The sequence below is a fragment of the Nipponia nippon genome, unplaced genomic scaffold, assembly GCF_047370975.1.
Source record: "Nipponia nippon isolate SJK-2023a ecotype South Korea unplaced genomic scaffold, ASM4737097v1 scaffold_2, whole genome shotgun sequence".
NCBI lineage: Eukaryota > Metazoa > Chordata > Aves > Pelecaniformes > Threskiornithidae > Nipponia > Nipponia nippon.
Window position 1 is genome coordinate 72627880 of NW_028262336.1, and position 22822 is coordinate 72650701.

General features: G+C 38.8%; 1 protein-coding gene across 2 annotated transcripts in view; it reads right to left on the reverse strand.

The window, feature by feature from the left end:
• Positions 1-22822, reverse strand: part of PCCA (propionyl-CoA carboxylase subunit alpha) — a 299843-nt gene that overhangs the window by 160449 nt on the left and 116572 nt on the right. For both annotated transcript variants that reach the window (XM_087757694.1, XM_087757695.1), the window contains exons 12-14: positions 15290-15440; positions 4635-4778; positions 3007-3081 (exon numbers count right to left, since the gene is read on the reverse strand). In XM_087757694.1, the coding sequence (XP_087613820.1) occupies positions 3007-3081; positions 4635-4778; positions 15290-15440 (370 nt within the window). The remainder of the gene's footprint in view (positions 1-3006; positions 3082-4634; positions 4779-15289; positions 15441-22822) is intronic.

Sequence of the window (22822 nt, forward strand, 5' to 3'; positions counted from 1 at the left end):
TAAGTACAATATCCTGAAAAACAAAAAATTACAGTTAGAATTAAAAATTCTTTAAAAACTACAGCATAATTTCCTTTAAAAAAAAATCTGGATTCCTCTGTCAAGTTTAATTTTCATAAAATAAATTCAAGATGACTAAAAAAATGACAGCAGAAAAGAAATACATTTACCATCTTCAATTCTGTCTGTGGTGCTTACGTTTTAGAGCCTAGTAACAGTACGTGATTTTATAAGCTATATGGTGTGACAGAACTTAATGAATACTGGATGAAAAAGAAACCTTAATTCAACAGATACTCGCTTAACTTGATAAATAATAGCAATACTTATTAGACCTCCAGCATTTACTTCTGCTTAACATATTTCCTTTCTTTTGCTCAGTATTTAAAGCACCAAAGAAAGGATATGGTTCAAGATCCTAATGGACCCTATAGCTCATTGGTATTACAACCCCCAACACTTCTACTGCTGTTGTACTACCATTATGTGTTATTACACTAGGACAACAGTAAACCGAAATATAAAAAAAGCTTAAGAGGATAAAAAAGCACAGTGTACATCCCAGTCCTGCAATGGACTATTAGGGCATCAAATTCCACTTAACCAACACAGAGGTTCCAGTATTTCTCAATTCTTTGCCATATCAGAGTTCAAGAGTTTTCTCTTTCTGGTAAGAGTCATTAAAAGACCAGACTGCCTATCACACTGGCAAAGCACAATGCTGGAGCTCTTCATTTGCTATGTTGTGTAAGAGCATTGAACATGAATGCGCACTATCGTAATACGGGTTTTTGTGGTTACCTATCTTAAGCCTCGTTATCAAAGATGAAAAGAATTTGATATTTACAAGTACTATGTTCTAGGAAAATTACAGACTACATGACACAAAAAATAGCCAGTATATTCCTATCTACAGCTAAGAAAAGAAAACCCTCACACAACCATGTGCACCAGTTCCACCAGCTTGAACAGCTGACCCATGGGCACAGGTAGACAATCAGAGCTAACCTGAGGCACAGAAGAAATGAATTGAAAATGCATTTGGCAATACACTACTCATAAGCCAAACTCACTGTGGCACACTACAAGTCTCCGCTAATTTTTTTAAGCCAACTTGTTGACAATTCTAAAATCTGAAATGCAGAAAACAAACACTGTGGCACAATGGGCCTGTAACACTGAACTTTTTTAGTCATATTAATCTTGCTCTTAGCAGCATGACATTCTCAGGAGAGAAATTAGTTTCACAGTAGCAGAAAATATGTATTAAGACACCAAACCATGAGTGTCTACATAAAAATAGCTGTTCTATTTTTAATACGACAATAGTAGCAAACAGAAAGAGAACAGCCTAGACACTCCATATGAGCTCCTCAAACCATTGCTCTGAAGCCTCCAGCGTAATTAAAATTTCTTTCTTCAGCACCACGATGGACCGCGTGAAGCGATCAGGCATCTCCCACCCTTCATTTTCAATTCACCTCTCCGCCTAAGCACAACTCCCAGCCCACCCCGTCTACCTGACAAGTGACAGCCCAATCTGATTAAATGCTTGCAAGGGAGGGGACTCATGGGCCTCCATGACAGGCCAAAAGTGATCACCATGGAGATACATAATTACAGCTGTCAACGCGTCTACTGTCCTGCTGGCATCAATTTGATTGCTCCCAGCAATAATGATAGACAAAGCTTAGTGTGCACTCTCCTGCACCCAATCACTTTATCTATTCCGTGGTCCATTTAGCTGACATGCAACATTCGCACAAGCAAATAACAGCAGTAAGCAGAACATTTAAGGCATTTTAATTGTTTTTTCTTTGTATGGATGGCTCACACGCGCAAATGTTATTACATAAAACTCCTGCTGCAGCATTAATTGAAGAAAGATTTGGTGGGACAAAGACTGTAGGGGGTATAGTTTGTCCATTATCACTTGTACTTTCAACAGGTCTCACGTTTGGAAAATTGCAAATTGCAAAAACTTGCAAGGGCAAAATGTTTGACATCCTGTTAGCTATTACAACATGGTGAAAACTTCTAACAACCACTGGAGTGTTCATTATAAATTCTTATTAAATACACTCTTTGTTTCATTAAAAAAAAGTTTAGATACATCCAATGATACCTTTTTCCCTCATCTCCTCCTTAAGATCACATAATGCCTTTTAGATCTTCACAATTTTTTTCTGCTTTCAGGCTTTGAACACAGCATGAAGCCTTAAAGACCAGAAAGGGTCAGGTCCCTTCGGAAAGTACACGGGCAAAAACAATTTAAGAAGCGAAATAAATCATATATCCAATAACATCTCCACATTTAAGATTCCTCCCGTAATCTTTCACTATTTTCCATGCAAGCAGACTGAATAATCGTATTCACAGATGGTACAGCCTTGTCATTCCACTAACTGACATAGCCTCATGTATATGTGCACTTATGACTTAAGACTACCTTGGTTTTACAGAAAGGCGGTGTCTTTGTTCTTTACACATAGCAGAAACGCTGCTTGTTAAACAGCTGTTCCATATAGTTAGACTGTATCCTGAAACGTGTAATAATCGCTGTAACAAATTTCCTCTTTCAAGTCTACAAAGCTAAACAGAAAGCACTGGCAATTTCTCACTGGTGTCCCCAGTTCTCTCTGCTTAAAGAGCTGACTCAACATTTCACTGTCCTTTCTAATCACCACGGTATTTTTGCTAAAGCCGTGTTTGAAAAACTTAAGTTGAAAGTTATAGAACATAACAAAATATTTCAACGGATAATGGTTTCCTATTATACCCAATTTGAACATTTTAAACCCAGTTTGTAACTGCACATTTTTAAGCAGTTTTTCAGGTTGCACAAAGTATTGCCATGTCCTGTCTGTCCATCGTCCCCACCCCCCCCACCCCACCCCAGCAAAAAGCTGGAAAAAAGCCCCGATTTACAAAGCTGCTGAGTACTTACAGTCTCTGTCTATAAAAGAAATACTCAGCACCTATGAAAACCAGAACCAAGTTACTTACACTTGGCACGTGCAATGGTTCCTGATACTGAGACAGTTTACCAATGGATGGCAGGCCAAAAGATTTGTAGGGGTCCTGAAATAAAATTCAACATGAGAAAGCATTAAGCTTTTACAGATGCGGAGAAAATAACATTAGAAACCTTGAAGTCTCACAGAAACCACTGCTGAAATAACTTTGTTTTCTTCCCCAGAATTACTTGTGTTGAAGTACATTTTCTTCATCCACCTACCCCTGCGACTCCGAATAAAGAACTGGAAGCACATAAATTCTCTTGCATTGCAGTCAAAAAGCAGGAAAGAAGTGCTCTGCACATAACTACAGTACACCACCAAAATACAGAAAGATGACATTTTCATTTGCTCCATTGTGCCTTGGAAGAAAGGTGGGAAAGTATTCAGAAGGGTGAAGTTGAGAAGACAGTATAAGGAAAAAGATTTCAGAGATAAAAAGTGCAGTTAGAAATTCAATTATCTTAAGAACTCAAACTGACCTTTATGCCTTTGGAAATCTCCTACATAATGCAATACCAATATAAACTTAATAGGACAGCAAATAAACATATGGCCTACAGAATAACCAAACTCACGGCGATGTGGTTGCATCCATTACTTATAAATGTGAGGAAATGTAAGTTGAAGGGGGGGAAAAAAAAAAAAAAAAGCCCAAGCATCAGTTACTCCAGGGTAAAGCCTGCTCATACTCAGAATAGCTTCCATGCCAATCACAGGGCAAATATTTGTTCTTCATCAAAATAGTTCATGTAACTTGTAATCAGTAGAGCACATGGAAGATTATGTGCATGTCATGAAGAGAAAGAAAAAAACAACATAAAGTAAGATGCCCTGGGTCACAAAAGCCACAATAGTTAAGCAAGGGGAAAAGTATCTCAAGGTGCTGAATGATTTTTGAAAAGCACAGTTACCTAAAATGTTCCTTTAAGTGAAGGAAGCTAAGCATCATTTTTTAATTAACAATCTTGATTTTCATGTATCAAAAATGACAGCAAAAAGACATTATCATGAAATGTCCTGAACATGCTTGAAAATAGGTTTTATATTTTAGTAAGCTTTTTTTCAGGCGAGATAGAGTGTCATACTGTAATTATAAAGTTATTGTCTTGGAGTGCACTTTGAAAGTTTGTCCTGTAAGCTGTAGTTTCAGAAGATATACAACTTGCGTTTTCAGCAACCTATTAAAATGTTTTAGTACAACAAAAATTCTGTAAGCCATTGAATTTCAACTGTCTTTTTAAGATAAAAAGTTTCAAGTACACAAGCTAAGAAACCTGGAAACACTGGTTAACTGTAGCAAATAACTCCAGCACTGCATCATTAAACATGAACAGAACATATAGCAAATGTCCTTAGAAATAAACCTTAGTAACCTCTTTTCCAACTTTTAATTTTGATTTTCAGAAAAAAAGGTATGTTGAAATACATAGCGTATTTTGAATTAAAAAAAAAATTCTACAATTCTACAAAAGCTCGTTAAACATTTCTGTTACATACTCTAAATTGTGACTTTCATACGATATTCCTTGACTTCACCTTGGCATCTATCCACACCTGGGTATTTTTACTCCACAATTCAACCACCTACCCTCCTCCCCATTACCACTCATTTACCTCAGCATAAACTCGACATTCAACCGCCCAGCCGTTGATGGGAATATCAGCCTGTTTGTGCCTGAGAGGGTAACCCTTAGCAACACGGATCATTTCTTGGACTAAGTCCAGGCCGGTAATGCATTCTGTGACGGGATGTTCAACCTGCAAGGTCAAGAACTGTCAGTCAGTAGGTAACAAAAACAACAACAACAACAAAAAAACCCAAACAAAAAAATAACACTGTCCATTAACAAACACAGATAAACAAGAAATTAGACCAGCCAAAGAACAGACAAAGAATACGTTCCCATCTTGGTCTTTTTCCCAAAAAAATTTCTACTTGACAAACTCCAGCAATCACCTTCTTTGCAGGGAAACCCCAAAAAATAAAATAATTAGCAGATTACAATAACTAGGAGCAGCATACAAAAGGAAAAATATAGAGAACACCGAGGAGGGTTTTGGGTTTTGCAGGGCTGTTCCCCCCCCCCCCCCCATTTATTTTACAAATTCAAATGCACCTGGTGACAATGAGTTTATTTTTCTTTGTTCAGAAGCTTTTCCCACTCAATTTTGTTTTGAAAGAGACTCACACTGTAGCCGTAAATACATTTCAGCTAAAAATTTCAAAGCAGCTGATAATCAAACCATTCTGCTACACTTAACATGGCACGTACAGGAGCCGCTTACAATTTTCCACAGAACCAGCCTACCCTAAATCTCACCCATTCGCCTGCTTTCACTAACCTGTCCTGACAAGCAACCAGATTAGCGTAATCTTGCATCAGCGCAGTGTAGCAGAAATGAGCAGATGGATCCTTCAATTTTTTTCCCCCCCCTCCAGACTTATCTGTTTAGTGCTTAGCATGCACAATAGCTGGGCTGGACCAGCAGAGTCGCTCTGCGCTCTCAGCAAATTGCTGCTAACGGCTTCGGATGATGCTGCCATGGGAATACCCGTCGTTCACGCTAACCCCAGCATGTGCGTACAAGCATGCACGCATGTGCGCGCATATGCACATACACACTTTTCCCTTGAAATGGGGGTATGCGTGGACACATTTATTAACTTTAACACACCTTTAACTAGACATAGTACAGTAAAAAAGCACCCAAAGACAGGAGGGCGCACCATACTGATGAAGTAAAGGCACGCTAAAAGCATGTTCTTCACACAGAGACAGCTGTTAGACTTTCCATATAGAAATTATGACAGAACTGCCGTTTTTATTATAAAATGCTTGTGTTCCAAGGGCCAAAATACCTTAAGAAAACACACTTCACAATGGTTCCTCTATCATCAGACATCATACTGTGGACATTTTGTGACACAGGAAAAGATCAGGGACCAAACCACTCGTCTTTCTTCCTTCGACTACACCAGTATTAAGGAAAACATTTAGTCATTATAATAATCTTGTGGCTTATCAGCACAAGAAGATGCTTTGGTCTTTAAGAAAAAAGCTTTGTAAAAATAAACAGATGGCATCCATAATTAGCCCTGTGTGTGCTGTGAGTTTGTTTAGAGTTTCAACAACATTTTAAGACATTTTGACATAATTTTAATGACAAATCATCACCGAAACAAGCACCTATTCTTTGAAGGATAAAAGTGATATTGAAATGGGAAACTGATTATACAGTTTAAGGACGTACCTTTGGGATTCAATCTTGATTCTACCTAACACATGATATTCTCCAGCGTGTCAAGCTTAATAACAGTATTTGGAGAATCTATGAAACATCTCAGTGTCTACCCTGCAGTACTAAATTGAAGCAATTCAATTTCTATTAAGATTTGAAGTTTTTATTACAACTTCCTAAGTTTTAATAGAAAGTTACTTATCACACATCCATATTTGGACAACAGAACTTATTCTCTTATTTTGGAATTTAACTTCTAAAAAATTACCTTCGAGTTTAGAACACATTTGGAACTCTAACGTTCCAGATAATTCAAATACAATATTTCTTTTTTTTTTTTTTTTCCCCAAAGACATTTGCATTATTCAGTTATACTGTCATTTTTCTTGGATTGCAATTGGGATTCCAGATTCAATAGCTTCATTGTTGTTTTCCACTTTATTGTTGATGATCAAAATAGGATGGAATGTTTCTGGAAAGAAAAATATTTTTGTTGTTTGGTTCTTACAACTCACAAACATTTATTTAATCCATTCTTCAATACAGATCTTTGACTTGGTCAATATTTTCCTCTGTTTCTTCAAAACACTCCCTTTGTGTCTGCACACAAAACAGCATTCAGAAAATATGACGAGGAAAAATTTTTGAGGGTTTTTTTGGGGCGGGGAGTTGTTCTGCTTTCTTTTAGGACTGTGCTTCAACTAGTGATGTTTAGGCATAATGTAGACACTACCAATCGTATCACTAATTTTGCAGTATCAAATACATTTAAAACGCATTTTACTATACATTAAGACTATCAGATCACCAAAATCGGATAGAAAATAATTTTAACCTTGAAATCCTAGTTGACTTATTTGTAACTTTAACCTTCAGTGAGGTGCACAGCTCGAACTGTGCCTGTTTTAGTATTCGCAGTTTTCTTTTGGCTAGGGGAGGTGCAGGAGGGGCTCGGTATTTTTAGCGTTATACAGAATATGCTTCAGCATACAGTACAAAAGGACATTAACAAAGCAGTAATGCCATATCCTGGTTCAACAAGCACCCTGCAATGAGGTTCTGGAGGTGCAAGAATCCGCCCACAGAGAGAGACATGAAGGATCTGAAATTAAAGCTCTAATCTTTTACAAAGCAAAGAAGGATGGGGACAGAAGTGAAGAAATCAGACCCCTCTTCTCCCTCCCCTCCCAAAAAAAGAAATCGTCATCATTCCCTGCTTATGAAAGCTCTAGAATAACAGTCACAGCTATTTGATTAAGGTAACTCTTGTATCTATTTTTAAATCACTATTAAAAGCTAGGCTTTAAACGGTTTCCTCTTTCACTTTTCAGCCTTCTACTTCAGGTGTCACTCTAGTTTTACCTGCCTGTTGTATTTTCTTCTATTAATTTTATGCTATACCTCTTCTCCATCAACAGCCTTAGCATCAGTAAAATGGCAAGTATAGTCAAGGACTACATTTTTAAATAAATGAATGCAAGTATGCTCACAAACAGAGCTGAATCACACTCAACTGATCAGCTCTTCTAGCTTTGGGCCATATTCAGATTTTGTAGGCAGCTGATCCAAGATCTTGCCAGCAAAGACCCAGTTGATAAGGTAAGAGCCAATGGTGGTATGGTTATATGATAGTGGGTAAATTCACACATTATCTCTGTCCTTAACACAAAGGGCAAAATCAGACATGTCTGCAGCAAACAATCTACAGATCATAGCTGTATCAAGGCAGCTGTACCTTATTCTCAACAAGACAAGCAGTAAATTGATCAGCGATAACTCTCAATTGGTTAGCTGCCAAAAGTATCACCTTTACTACCAGTTCCATTACTTATACCAAGTCTGATCATAAACAGTTTATAACAAATCATCATTTAAATGCACTTAAGTACAATACATACCTCCTTTAAAAAGTCTTACTCCTCACTTTGTCATCCACACTCACCTCTTGCTTTGAAAAATGCCACTTATGTTCCTGCTCTCAAGTCCACAAAGCCATAGCTGTTACGGCCAGCAACATCCATACAGGGCAAAGGGAAAGTGCTTCCCCTCCATACTGGACTTGCTCTTCTTCAGACACCTCACAGCAATCAGCTTCCCTGTGAGCATTACAAGTGTTTTTGCTTCCCTAACTTCTTTCAGTTTATACAGCAAGCGACACTGGTGGCAAAGCCCGTAAGAAAATAACAACTAAGACCCAGTATATAGATGGTAAAACAGGTACAAGAGAGCTAGGGGAACCTGCCAACATCACAGTCCAGTTAGCATCCGTCCCCGGAACAGAACTGAGGCTGCTAACTCTTGTCCTGTTCTGTGACTGCCAGAGGTCTTAAAGCTTTACCATACCAGGGTTCATCCACAGCTATAAAAACAGTCATGCAACTTTTATGAACAGTTGGAGCTAAGAGTTAAATTAGCAATGACTGCTCCCCTTATACGCAGGGGAATAATTTCAGGACGCATTTTGCTCAGGACCATCAAGGTACTCAGATCTAATAGCAAACACTTCTGGATACTCATAGATGGCTCTCTTGCCCCTCTGTGCATAAGGCATCGAGTTACTCACGCACCAGTTGGAGCATTCAAGCAGACCACAGCGGCCAAGAAAATCTAAATTTCAGTAGACTTAAAACTACAGCCTATGTCACCCCTGCTACTGTAAGTCCCTAGGTTGGTGTCATATACTCCTTTACATTCAGATAAATAATCTCAAAACTAACTTTCAACATACACCTCAGTTTCCAGGAAACATGATTCACCTGGAATCCCATGGGCTTCTCTGCAGCAGCCAAATGCAGTATCAACTGACCCAAACCCATCAACTTACAGATGCTCCTCAGCCCCCTTTATTTCAGTAAGCCTGGTTTCTATTTCGGAGAACTGAACAGCACCAGAGGTGCACACATGTTCTGCTCTTCAGGCATGCCAGCTTCCTGACTACTATGAGCAGGAGCACTCTGGGGTCACATCTTTCCACAAAATAGTTCACAACAGCCATGTATGAGAGATTTGGGGGCACATAGTAAAAAAACAGCTTTTCAGAAAGGCTGCTGGAGAACAGACAATGTTTGGATTAAAGTACAGAATGAACAGAAAGCACACAGGAATACATAACAGGCAATCTCCCATGTTGTCCTTTTCTACAGACATAGCACATAATATGATTTGCTGCTTATTTTCTGATTTATTAGTATGTGATTGAAGAATGGAGTGCAACCAGAACTACAAAAATTTCCATAAACTAAGATGTTCAGGTAGACTTCTTTTATTGCTTCCTAGGTACGATGTTGCAGAAATAAAAACTAACACACAGACATTTGGTACCAACTAATTTTTTTTTTTTTTAATAACACCATGTAATAACTTTGAAAAACATTTAATCTACTTCCTTATAGGAAGTTATCTTCCAATAATCATTGATCCAGTTTTGTCAATTTTTCTTTGAAAGGATTTGTTTCTTCATTGTACCGGCCAGATGCGGGTAAGAAACCTCTTACGTAGCCTATGAATATGAATCTGTCTTTTCTGTATTTTAAACAAACAGCACACGCTTTATAGCAACAAGTTATTTAGCTCACAATTTCAACATAACTTTCTCAATTAACATCCTGTACTTAAAAAAAAAAAATCTCGCAATTCAGTAATTCGACACAATTTCCTTTCCACTACGTGCTCCACATAAGAAAATAAAGAAACTTGCACCCACAAAGCCTACACTTTCTTTCCTAAAGATACAATTCCTGCTTTCACTATATTTAGCAGCACTATTAAAGCGCTCTCAGAGTACTTCGTTCAAGGTGGCTCTGGTCACGTTGCAGCCATTCTTGGGTTTTCTTTACATCAAATTCACCAAAGGAAAGAAATTAATGTACCCTTTGAAGAATGATCTTTTGTTTCTCTACTTATTAAAAATGGAGGGAAGCCTCCTTTTTCTCTATTTTTTTTAATAGCATTCTATGATAGTTATGTGGTAATGTTGTCTCTAAGATATCACTCCATGTCCTGGCAGCACTGTTAATGGCATCTTTCAGATTCAATGACTTACACAAACAATGTCGTTCTCTTCTGTCAACAACAATTAGCAATGCTTTTCTGTAGTTCTTTTGGGAAGCCTGAAAAGCAGACAACCAGTAGCGACATAATGGAAGTTGCATTAGGAGGCAAGAATGTGGCAAAAATCTGGTTAACTGTTGTCGGCTGACCCTCTTGTGTGAAGAAGTGTTGTTTGGCAGCAAAATCACCTTTTCTTTCGGTTCTAAAAATGGCCATGAACAGCTGGTATAAACTGTGTGCAGAATGGATTCTGGTGGGCTTAGGGGATTGGTAATGGGATAAGAGACCTTTCACCTTTAGGTCAGTAGTTCAAATTCAGCCCAGGTTAGCAGCAATTGAAAGTCTTTACCATCTGACACTGTTCGTTAGCCTATTTAAAATGACTGAAGCAAAGTGTCACAGTAAAACAAGATTCCAGTATTAAGAAATATGAAGAGTCTCAGCAAACAGCAGAAACAGTCGCTTGAGACTTTGCTTTGAAATCCCGCCATTCAGGCTTTGTAGAAATCTACTCCTCTAGCTCCTGACAGCCCCTTTCACTGCTCCCATGCTCCTGCCCACCTATCACCATTCACCCTCCAGGCAGTTACGCACACCAAGCCAACAAAACCACCTCTTGCCGTCCCGTGGGTCTGCGACGGATACCGAAGTCACCACCTCTCTGTGGTTTTCGCTGGCAATCCAGACTCAGCTCATCACTTTGCTATTTATATTTTGCTGCTACTGTTTACACAGTGCAGCTGCAATACTTTCCAGCACTTCTCTCCTTCACTGAGCAAACGCGTAGCAGGTGCTGCCTAATGATGTGCAGCAGAATACAGATACCATTAAGGGACGGTTAGAACCAGCAGTTTATAAGCAGTGGAGCTCCAGACAACCACCAACACGATTTCTACATACTTTTAGACATTTCCCAACCATGCTCTTTATACTTCCATGAGCGGACAAACAGATGAAAAGGGAGGTAGAAAGAGACATGTTGCACGTAAAAATTCTTCCTCTGTCTTTTACACCAGGCATGGCCAGTTTTTGTACAAAGACAAAGCTCTGGAATATAATATTTTCCAGAGGTCAGTAAAATCTGATGAAAACACTGAAGTGATCAATAAAAATCTTAACACTGGGTAATGTTTTATGGGTGTATGGAAGTTTATTTACATTCGCCTTATGCCTTAGAATCAAGTTACTTTAAAAGAACTTAAAAACATTTACATAAAATAAATACTGTCTCTACAATTAGCTGTAAAATAAAAACATACAGATATGCCATTTGCTTTCAATAAATCTCTTAAACACATCAAAATTGACTTCTAATGCCTAAAACGTTATGACAAAAATATTCAAACTGTCACATGAGGAGAAAACACAAATTACTCAAATTACCATATTTCTCAACTCCACTGTGCTGAATACAGTCTATACAAATGATCTTTTCGTTCAGATCACTCTAAGCAAATTTGGTCATGTTTTGAGGAGGAAGGGAGCACTCACTTGTTATTTAAATCGCACAACGTGGGGGGGAGGCAGAAGATTAGGAGCAGACCTGAGACACAGATGTATAAACTGTATTCAGGGTAAGCGCTATCTTCACACTGCTCGTCGCACTTTTCTCAGTTCTCCTCAAGCCAACAAGAGATGCTTCTCATTTCAAGGTACTACAAACTTACAGAATATGTGGTATTTTCCCTTTGCTGTCACCTATTGATTCACATGTGAGAAGCTTAGCCACACCACGCACCCATATGTAAACAGGTATTATTTATTTACAGACTACAGACTCTTCCTATAAAGTCAAAGAGGAACATTTCTAATCTTCCAGTGAAAAGCAGAAGAGACTTTTCTGGTGAAAGCCAGCATTTCTGATGCTAGTGTAACAATGAGATTTTGACACAACTGGGAAGTTAGAAAGGCTATCAACCTAAGGGGTCAGAAACTTTTTATTTATTTCAAAGCTCTTGTTTGGCTATTTCGGACTATGGCTGCCTTTGATTAGGCTGATGACAACTAGGCAACACAAAGCACATCGCAGTGTGAGCAGCTATAAAGAATCAGATATTCAACATCTGGTCTGCCTCAACAATCCTAATAGTGGTAAGCTGCCTGAAAACCACTCCAAAAGTGCGCTAAATGACAACATACAGAAGTTCTCTTTTAGCTGCTAGGGCAGCTGTTTCTATGTTTTCTTGTGAAAAGCAAGAATAACTAGTTTTGCTACGCAATTATCCAATCTTGTGTCTCATACTATCGGCTAGCCTCTGAAAGATGGCCCAGCAGCAGATACAACAAAAAGTACATTGCCAACAGCAAAGAATAAATCATTCTAACTGAATCACTTGGAGGGAGTAAAACATCTGCAACAGATTTGCATAGCATACAAGACACACAATGGAACTGATTCACCAACTTTTCTCACTTTCCAACCTCATATTGTATTGCAGCAACACTTAAAACAAAAATTAAATAAAGTATAAACTTCCTGTTAAGGTGCTACTTATGCTTTTTTGCAGAACTATATAGCAGAAAAGGTATATTCCCAAAGAGTTCCCCAAAAAGACAGCCAAATAATAATACAACTCTCAATTACTGCCAAGTAATTTACAAAAAAACACTGGAAGATGTCTGACAGATACACCAAAGGGAGGGAGGGGAGAAATTAGCAGGCAGTTGCAAAGTATTGAACACGGTTTAGTTATCTTTATGCAAGTATATTCTGAAATGTCTATCTAAAGTAAAAAGGCTACAGAAATCTGATTAGAGATTGCTGAAACATTAAAACAGACACAGGAAATTGCATAATTTAGTAGACACGTTCTGATGACACTGACAGGTCGCTGTGTCTATAATGCATACTAACAATGACCTTAGAAGCATCATTTATGGATCAGATGTCCATCACTGAGGAAAGTTCTTCCAGCTGTGGAGTGCTCAGCAAAAACAGGGCCAGTGAGCCTGTTAGCCACTGTTTACAGTTAGGAGATGCAAAAGGAAAATGCTGAAGCAATACAGGGACATCTACAGACTCTCCTGGTTCTGAAGTTAAATCTGGACAAGCTTCATTAGAGTTTCTATGTTTGGCTCTTAATAGAAGGGAGTAAGAATGAGATGTTAGTTGTGTAACTGTTAGCTGAACAGAAAGTAAAGCTTGAGACCTGGGAGAAGTGACAGATCAATCGAGTAAGCCTGGGGAAGAATCAGAGAAAATTACTAGTCTCCAGCCTCAAGCTGAAATGCTAATTAGAGACAATACACAGTCAGGATAGAGGAATTAGAGAATATCTACACAAGTACTGTAATTTAAGATTAGTAAATTTCTTTAAGAGTTGGAAAGAATGAGTCTGCTATTGTAGGGGATTGTCAAACTGCATAGGCTATATTTCAAAAGGAGTCTTTAAAGTCATTAAAGATGGAATTGTGAAAGCTTTCTTACTGCGTATGTGGAGACCTCTACAATTAAGCAAGTCTGAGGTTTGGGACTTTGAACACTTACCACTACGCATTGCGGGGGAAAGACACCACAACACAGCAAAGATAACATCTTAAAAACAATCGCAAAAAGAATCAACTCCAAAGATACTCCATCACTAATTTCATTTAGGAACTGATGGATAATAATACACTACAGCAAGGAAATGGTTTTGAACTTCTAGTGGGTTATGCAGAAAACCATAAATTCATTTTCTGCTATGTAAAGAACATGGAAAGGCACTAAAAAGTGTTCTCTCAGAAACTACAAGATTAGGACAAGTGTAAAGAATATGATCAAAGAGGCAGAAATTCTTCATAATATTTTAATAAACTATACATTGCCATTAACCACCAACCCCTCTAACTGAATCTGAGGTAGACCAGATGGTGCTTAGCAAACACCTAGCAAAAGCATGCAAAGTATAATTGTCATGACTAATTCCAAAAACACTACTGCCCTGCAAGGCAAGGCAAATTTTACCTGCAGTCTTCCCCTGGTACGGGGAAGACTGCAACACCCCCATTCCCCCTTCGTACTCCAAATCCTCTCTCGCTTCTTTACCCAAAGCATAAATTTACCCAGCTGTTTTACAAAGTCACGCAGAGATGTCAGAATGACGAGGATCTCTCTATGCTCTATCACTGCCCACATGTACAAGCAGCAGGCAGGACACACCCCTAACAAAATGTAGCTAAAACAGAATAAGAAGCTAATCACTATTGCTTGAGTCCACATTTCAGTCTTTCTGGCATTATTTAATAAAGTGAGAAAAGGAGGATAAAGATGATGGAATTTACTTGCTTGCAAGTTGAACTTTCTTCCCATCTTTGAGAATGATATCCCCACTTTAAGTTATGTGCCTATTTTCTCACATTATGACCAAAAATGCATTATAACAGTGAAATAAGAGGTAGAGGGGGGTTTCTATAAAACGCTGTTTGTCCATTCATTTGCAGTGTACATTATAACAGCTACCACTGACTACATGTGTTTTTACAAAAATCATATACCATGTCAGCATGATTTTTACACAGCTGCATTCCAGTTGCCATTTCAATCATATGCAGATTGCTAATGTTTTTATTGCTGATATACACATATAGTTTTAATCACCCTCCTAGAGAAACTCAGCAAGCGATCAAAGTATAAAAAATAAAAAAGAAACTTCAGGGACCAGTGGGGAAAAGCATCAGAGCACAGTGGCTAGCCACTTACTGTGAACTCACAGTGGCACTTAACAGTGACCTCTTGCAAGGTCTTTAGGTCAAGTGTAACAAAGAGCAAAAGCTCTGCACGCTTACTTGAGTGCTGTGCAAGAGCTCACTGCTGCAAAGTCTTGTATACGCAGGCTTATTTAAGTGAGTAGATCTTTTAAGTTCAGTGGGAAGTGCTCACATGCATCAAGTTAGTTATGTGCAAGTCTTTGCAGGAGCAGACCCCTAAGCATGGAAGGAGGTTATGTTTTGTTTTTTTAAATAACACTTTTCTGAATCTGAAGAGCTGTTTTTCTTACCTGAAGTCTAGTATTCATTTCCAAGAAGTAGAAATTCTTACTGGAGTCCACAAGGAATTCTACTGTTCCAGCAGAGGAATATTTTACTGCTTTGGCAAGAGCTACTGCTTGTTCTCCCATGGCTCTTCGAGTTTCAGGGTCTAAAAAAGTGCTACAATACAGAAACAATGCCTTTCTTTAGCTAAAAAAAATAATTAAATCATTTCGTCTTCTGCTTAAACTACCACCAAAAGAGGACAGCATTATTTAAGTTATAAAAACACGTCAAGATGTCAAATGTATGCCTTTACATTTATATTGCTGCTAAACAGATATACTGCATGCTTTGCAAGTACTGCTAATGTACAGCAAATTCAGGATAAATAACAGTATTCTCTAAAATAACAGAACACAACTTTTTTAGAAAACTGAGATCTATAATAACGCAAGTTAAATGAAAATAAATACATACAAATTCATGATATTTTAGAAGGCACATCTATTTGCAAAAAAACTGTAAGTAAAAAAATCCATCCAGTGGAAACATGAATGCCAAAATACAAGACAGGACGTCTAAGGGGAACTTGTTTTCTGCCTCTGAATTAAAACAGTGTGGCCGTTTCACCGATATTCTATGCAATAAAGAAGTTCTGGAAATCAATGAAGTATTTATTCAGGCTTCTTATATAAGATTGCAATGAAGAAAATTTGGGCATTCATAGTAGTTAACTAAAACACCATCAACAGTATCACAACTTAAACCTTCATATCCTGTTATTTCCTCCCTCAGCTTTACTTGTAAGCTGAAGCCTAGTTATCCGTGTTTGTTAACTGCAATTCATTCCTTTTCACAAATCCTGGACACACTCAATGGGAACCCAAAGAGCAGCTCAGCTACCACCTTAGGAGCCACTGTGAACACCGCCCCAAATGCTAAGCCTTCTCATTCTAGGAGAGCAACATGCCACTTCCACTGGTCCAGTGGATCGAAAGACTCGGGAAGGTACATATTCTGCTTGTTACTCTCCTCTCTACTGCAAATTCAGATTTAGATTCACCTATGCAGATTGTTAATTTAGAGCTAGAGAAATGGCTGTGGCTTTCCATCAAAACTGTGAAACCAGCTGTCCCTCACCCTGATAAACTGACCTTCAAGAAAAGACAACATGTAGCTGTTCATCTTATACAAGCTTACAAATATGCTTATTATATTTCTGTGGTGACTTACATTAGGCACATAACTCAACTATCATTTGAAAAGTACTTTAAGGGAACAGGAAGTCATTTCTACCTTACCTCTAAGTTACTGTTTAAAACGAAAGTACCAATGTTACGTATTTCTTGAGGTGTCCTCAACAGCGAGTCCTAATTCTGCAAAGGAGCAATCAGGAGCCTCCACGTATCTGAATTGGCCCCACCGAAGTCAGTGAAGCTCCATCTGGGGCCCAGGACTGCACTCAGACAGAAGCCAGTGCTGGGTCAGGACTTATCTTTCAGTAATTACTATGGGGTTTTTCACCAAGACCTTAACTCACAGGAGAGCTAGAGACTTCTGCCACAACAAACCATATTTCATTTGACACAAAGAGTGAGGAAATTGTCTCCCAGGCAAACTGGGAGACAAGGAAATCCTTTTCTTTATGGGGAAAAGTGCTACTTAGCACCTCTGTCCTTCCAGTGCCCACATGGGCAGATTCTGATGGACAGCAGGGCAGGCATTTTCAGAATTTAGGAAGAAACTTCTTTCTTGGCAAACAACAGGATCAACAGGAAAAGGAAGTCAAGTCTGATCCCAAGAAAGGTATCAGATCCTGCACCAGATCAAAGGAAGAAAGAGAACATGTGCAAAACTGTCGTACCTATCAAAAATAGCCACTGGTAATATAAAGGAGTTTCATAATATTTCTTATGTTGATTCAATAAGAGACTAATACATTACACAAAATCAACAATCTATAATTCGATATGGGGTTTCTGCAGGGCTTTGACCATGCAAGGTTAATTAGTGGCTTATGAAGAACAAAACCTTTTCAATGTCAGCTTCATGCTCTGTTTCTAGAATAACCATTATTACTTCTCACATGGATGAAAGACACTTACTCCCTCTTATTAGAGTGGTGTCTTCCCTATGTTTGTTAAATGTAGGTCTGAGATCTCTCTGTTCACCTCCTGCTGTAGCCAAAGAATGGAACAGAGGTGTCACACTGCTAAACTTGATCTCTGCCACATGGTTAAGCTCTGTGCTCTAAAATGACTGGATCATGCCTGCCATCAGCTAGGTTAATTAGCCAAAGTTTTCCTGTTCCTCTCTGCTGCTTTACCTTTGGTATACATTGTTTCTCCCTTCTTTAACAATGCACCTTTTACAACTGAAATAACTCTTCTCCAATCTAATTAGGCATCACTTGAAAACACAGCATTTTAAACCTGACTTCAAATCTTTTTCTCACACATATACCTGTTATTCTTTCGACTAAATAGCTCCTATGGCAGCATGAAGCTGCAAAATAAAAAGGATTCACAAGATAAAAGCACCAAAAAGAAAAAATAAGATCAGACCTGACATTTCACTCGTAAGACCTTCTTCAAGCTATTGTAAAGTTGATCAAAGACAATACAATTGGTTTGTTCCCTTGTTTCTACAACCAGAGAGATGACCACATGGGCAAGATGTTACCTCTCCACTTCTAGTTCATCAGATAATGTTTCCCAAAATATCTCCATCACCTTCACTCACAGATAAGGTTGAGATTTTGAAAAGTACTGTTGCACTGTCAGTGGAAATTTACTGCTCAGCTTAGACACCAAAAAAAAAAAAAAGTCATCAACAACACTTACCCTTCCTCTGAAGATACCACTACACTGGAAGAGAATACCACCTTCATTTTCTAAATGTCCAGGTCAGCTTACCTGCTCTCAGGAAACAGTTAGGCATACTGTTTGTTTAAAAAGATTACTTACCTATGAAAACCATTCTCCTTTGAGATACCTATTATGTACTACCACAGCGCGGGCACAAATATGCTAAAGTATCTGAGAACACAGTTTTGCCCCCACATCTAAACTGTGCCCACCTACGACTCATGGAGACAGTCACAAACAGAACAGGCATGCTGCTTCTCTTAACCCCAAATCCTTCGAGGATTTCTAGACAGAGCGACAGGAAATGTAGAGTCTGATATGCATACATGCAGCACAACTCTAAGGAGAGCTTGTACATAGAGTCTAGTTCAATAACATACCTTTCTGCTAAGTTCTTGCCTATACACATTCATTCAAATTGTCGGTGGCTTCAAGTAGCACCTTGGCAGTTAATCTGGAATATGATCCTGAAGTACTTGGCATCACACTGAGATCTTTCAGAGAGAGCTTAGTGCTTGGAGAAAGTGAAAGAAGTTGCTGTCTGTGCACCTTCTAAGGACAGAAACATTCCTGAGAGAAGCTAACAATGGAGCATGCAAAAAAGGTCACAAAAATAGTTTAACTGTTTCACTTGCATTCTAATGCAGTCAGTTACTGGTAAACTAGCCTCCCTTTTAAATCTCCTGCCTCTTAGATCTTTCTGTCACAGGCAGAAGTAGAAAGAAACATTTTTGTCCTTTGAACTCAAACTGAAAGAACATCTTTCAATTTAAAAAGACACTGCAAAACTAACATCTAGGATAGATAAGGCAATCTCAACTCTGAATGTATGCAGCTAGGAAGAAAAAATATAATGAACAAATTATGTCCTGCTTGAGACGAAACTCAGGGAAATTTCGGGAAATAACTGTTGAGAGACTATCCTAAGAATCACCTTATTCTGAAAGTTTTGGATGCTAAGGTTTAACTCAAAGGACATGGAATCACTGGAGAAAAGTAGAGACAACAAAGGAGAATAAGCAGGCAGCTAGCAAGTTCGAAGGACTCGCTCGCTGTGGATGCTAATAGAGATCCTGCATGCTAGTACAAAATACAATGGCAGGGCGCTGTTCCATCACTACTTCTCCAGGAAAGGCCTGAAAATGTAGACACAAGGTTTAACACCTAGTGTCCTGAAGCTCAGCATTTTGAGATATGATAGTTAGAGACCGCACCTTGAATACTGTGTTCAGTTTTAGGCCCCTCACTACAAGAAAGACATCGAGGTGCTGGAGTGTGTCCAGAGAAGGGCGACGAAGCTGGTGAAGGGTCTAGAGCACAAGTCTTATGAGAGGCAGCTGAGGGAGCTGGGGTGGTTTAGTCTGGAAAAAAGGAGGCTGAGGGGAGACCTTATCGCTCTGCACAACTACCCGAAAGGAGGCTGTAGCGAGGTGGGGGTCAGTCTCTTCTCCCAAGTATGAAGTGACAGAAAGTGAAGAGAAAATGGCCTCAAGTTGCGCCAGGGGAGGTTTAGATTGGATAGCAGGAAAAATTTCTTCACCAAAACAGTTATCAAGCATTGGAACAGGCAGCCCGTGGAAGTGGTTGAGTCTCCATCCCCAGAGGTGTTTAAAAGACAGGTAGATGTGGTTCTTAGGGACATGGTTTAGTGGTGGACTTGGCAGTACCAGGTTTACAGTTGGACTTGATCTTAAGGTCTTTTCCAACCTAAATGATTCTATGACTCTAAATGGTATTCCATGGAGGATCAAATGTTTAATCTCTGACTGCTACAGCAAAGGATAGTGCTGGATGATCACAGTGAGTGGAAGGGCCTTTGCATGGCACTTCTCCATAATGACATTCCAAAAATCTTAACTTTGGGCATCAAACAGTACAGATAGCCAAGTGCCTCTGAACAGCTGGACATTCTTTCACCCAAGTTGTGAGGCAAAAGTTAAAGTGCTTTAAAAAGCTTCTAACAGGTTCTGAAATGGTTAGATAGGACACCTGCTCTCACCAAAGTGAAGCTGAGCATTCCTTCGAGGTCCAGTTATTGAATAGGAAGTCAGCTAAGACTTGTATATTTACTTTCCATTGATCCATTTACTTTAGATTGATCCTAAAGGATCAATTGATTTTCTGATAAGCTTATGGGCCTTGTTTCTCCACATGGGTAAGAATCTCCTATTAATCATTCTAGCAGACAGGAAAATACAACCATAAATGTGAGCATTTTTTCCTGCCAAAGAACACTGTCTCATAGCAACTGTCTCTGAAAATAAATAGAGAAGAGTTTGGGCAAAGGAGGAACAAAAACTGAACTAAGGAACAACAACAGACTATTAAACGTTACTCATCTGTTTAAATTTCAGCCTCTGTGGTGAAATGAGAAGCCAACAGCATCTTCCAAAAAGATGTGAGGCTAGAAGCAAAGAAAATTACTGTAAATCGCTGGAAGTTTCGTGTAGCACTAACTTTGCCCAGCACTAACTAAAAAACTGGCAATGATCAGATGTGTCTTCTTGTCTGTGCTTCCCAGAACAGACAAAATAGGATAACTGACTATGTTAAAAGGGTATAAGCAAAGTTTGTTGATCTCCTATTTGAAACTGAGGGGTTGACCACCATGAACACCAGGGCTACCTTGAATACTGTAACGTCATCAGGGTGTGAACTAAAGAGCTTTCTCTCCTCAAAAGAGATTCCGCCCCCCTCCCCCCCAAGAGACTGAATTTCCCTGGGAAAACTGGACATTCAAACATGAAATGATCCCATAAGGATAAGTTCAATAGCTGCAGACTTAGCTTTAAGAAAATCATAGAGATTATTCTCGAAGTCAAAAGGCCCTCAACAATCCCTTAAACTAGATACTTTTTTCCTATGATGATGTTTTCCTAAGTAAGTCAAAAGGCTTGAGAAGAGGCCAGAGTCAAAAGCCCCAAATTGTACAAAAGACAAACATTTTAGCCTGTAGCATCCCTATCTCCTGGGCTTCATGAAAGAAAAAAAGAAAAGCTTCAACCCATCTCAGAGCTCTTAATGACAGCTACCATTTAAAATAGGAGGAAAAAAAAAGGACTACTGAGGGCTTCATATTTCCTCCACCCAGCCATACAAGAAAACGTGTTTCCAGGAGTCATTAATCAATGAGACAAACAGCATTCTTCAGGCTTAGGGTCTCTACGGTGTCTCACAGAAGTTAGTGCCCTGCTTATCTGCAACAGTCTTGTAACCCTTTGTAAATAAATGGATTCTGCAGCCAACTGCAAGTAGCTGTAAGGCAGATAAGGCTTCCAAAGCTGTCAGTAAAAGTCTGGTAGAATCTAAAACATTCAATGACAAGAAGGAAGAAGAGTTCTCACACCAAATTTTGGAAGCTATTGACTTGCCCACAGTCTTTTGTAAAGTTATAGGACGGAATGAGAAAACCTACTGGCAACCCCAACAGAGAAGCCCAAGAAAGTTAAAAGGTTGGTGTTTCTGATGAAAGAAAATACTCTGATCACAGTTGGCTGGTGAGAGAAAGAGATATCACTCCCTTTAACTGACCACAGGCATGGAGAATGAGCAGGCAGTAGTGACAGGCAGCACCTTACACATACTCCTGAGGCAAAAGACTCTACTCTCTCAAGTGCTTAGGTATATGTATATGCACATGCACGTTATACTGGGACCTGAAGCCTTCACACTTCACAAACAAAAACATAGTAAGAACTTTAGCCATAAGGCTTCCGAGAAATCCACAAGCACTACCAGGAAGCAACCACAGCTATTTAAGCATTTATTACTAGGTTTGTATCCTTAGATTTAAACTTTGCTTTTTAATTTAAAATCTAGGTCATGAACAGTGCCAGTCCCACAATTATGATCCAGCATTAACTTTATGCTGCCTCTAAACATACATCGTTTGAATGATGTGCTTTTCCTCACATCCTAAATTGTTGCATTACATAGTTGTGTGCTATAAAATAATGGCAAAGCCATCCCAGCTGATGAACACATTACACTGGGAATTCCCACGGGCAGTGATATACTAGTGTCTGGTTTTCTGAAACCAGAACTTCCTTCTGCCCTTTTTCCTACACATATTCTCTGATGAATGCCACGCAACAGAAAACACACCAAGAGCATCCCTTGCACAGCAGCAATCTATTTCAGCTCCATTTGAAATCACTGGGATTAAGATCATCTAGTACTTCTGAGTTACTGGACACCTGCATCTATAGTTCACTACCATGAATGGTACTAAGAGTGGCACAGTGTATTTAGTACTTCATGTTCCATTTCAAATAGAAATGAACAGTATTATCTGGCCCTCTCACAATTACTGAGATAGCCAAATATCTGTATCTGTGGTAAAATAAATACTTATTCCATATTTTATTTTACTCTTAAATCCAGAAGTTGAATGGTAAAGAAAAGGAAAAAATCTCTCAGATATATTAAGAAAGCCATCTCACATAGCACGCATATTTGATTGGTAAGATCCATATGCATTTTATACAGATTATGAAAAAAACTAACACAACACAACACCTGCTTTCTTCTTAAAGACAGACATCATGAACCAAGATCAAGTACATCAAAATTGCACTACAGTCAAATGACTAACTTAAACATTTCTTTATTTTCTTTGTGGTTTTTAATAGAATAACATTTGCTTGCATTTGTACAATAAATAAAATCAGCAGCTTTCCAAAAGTGCTTTCA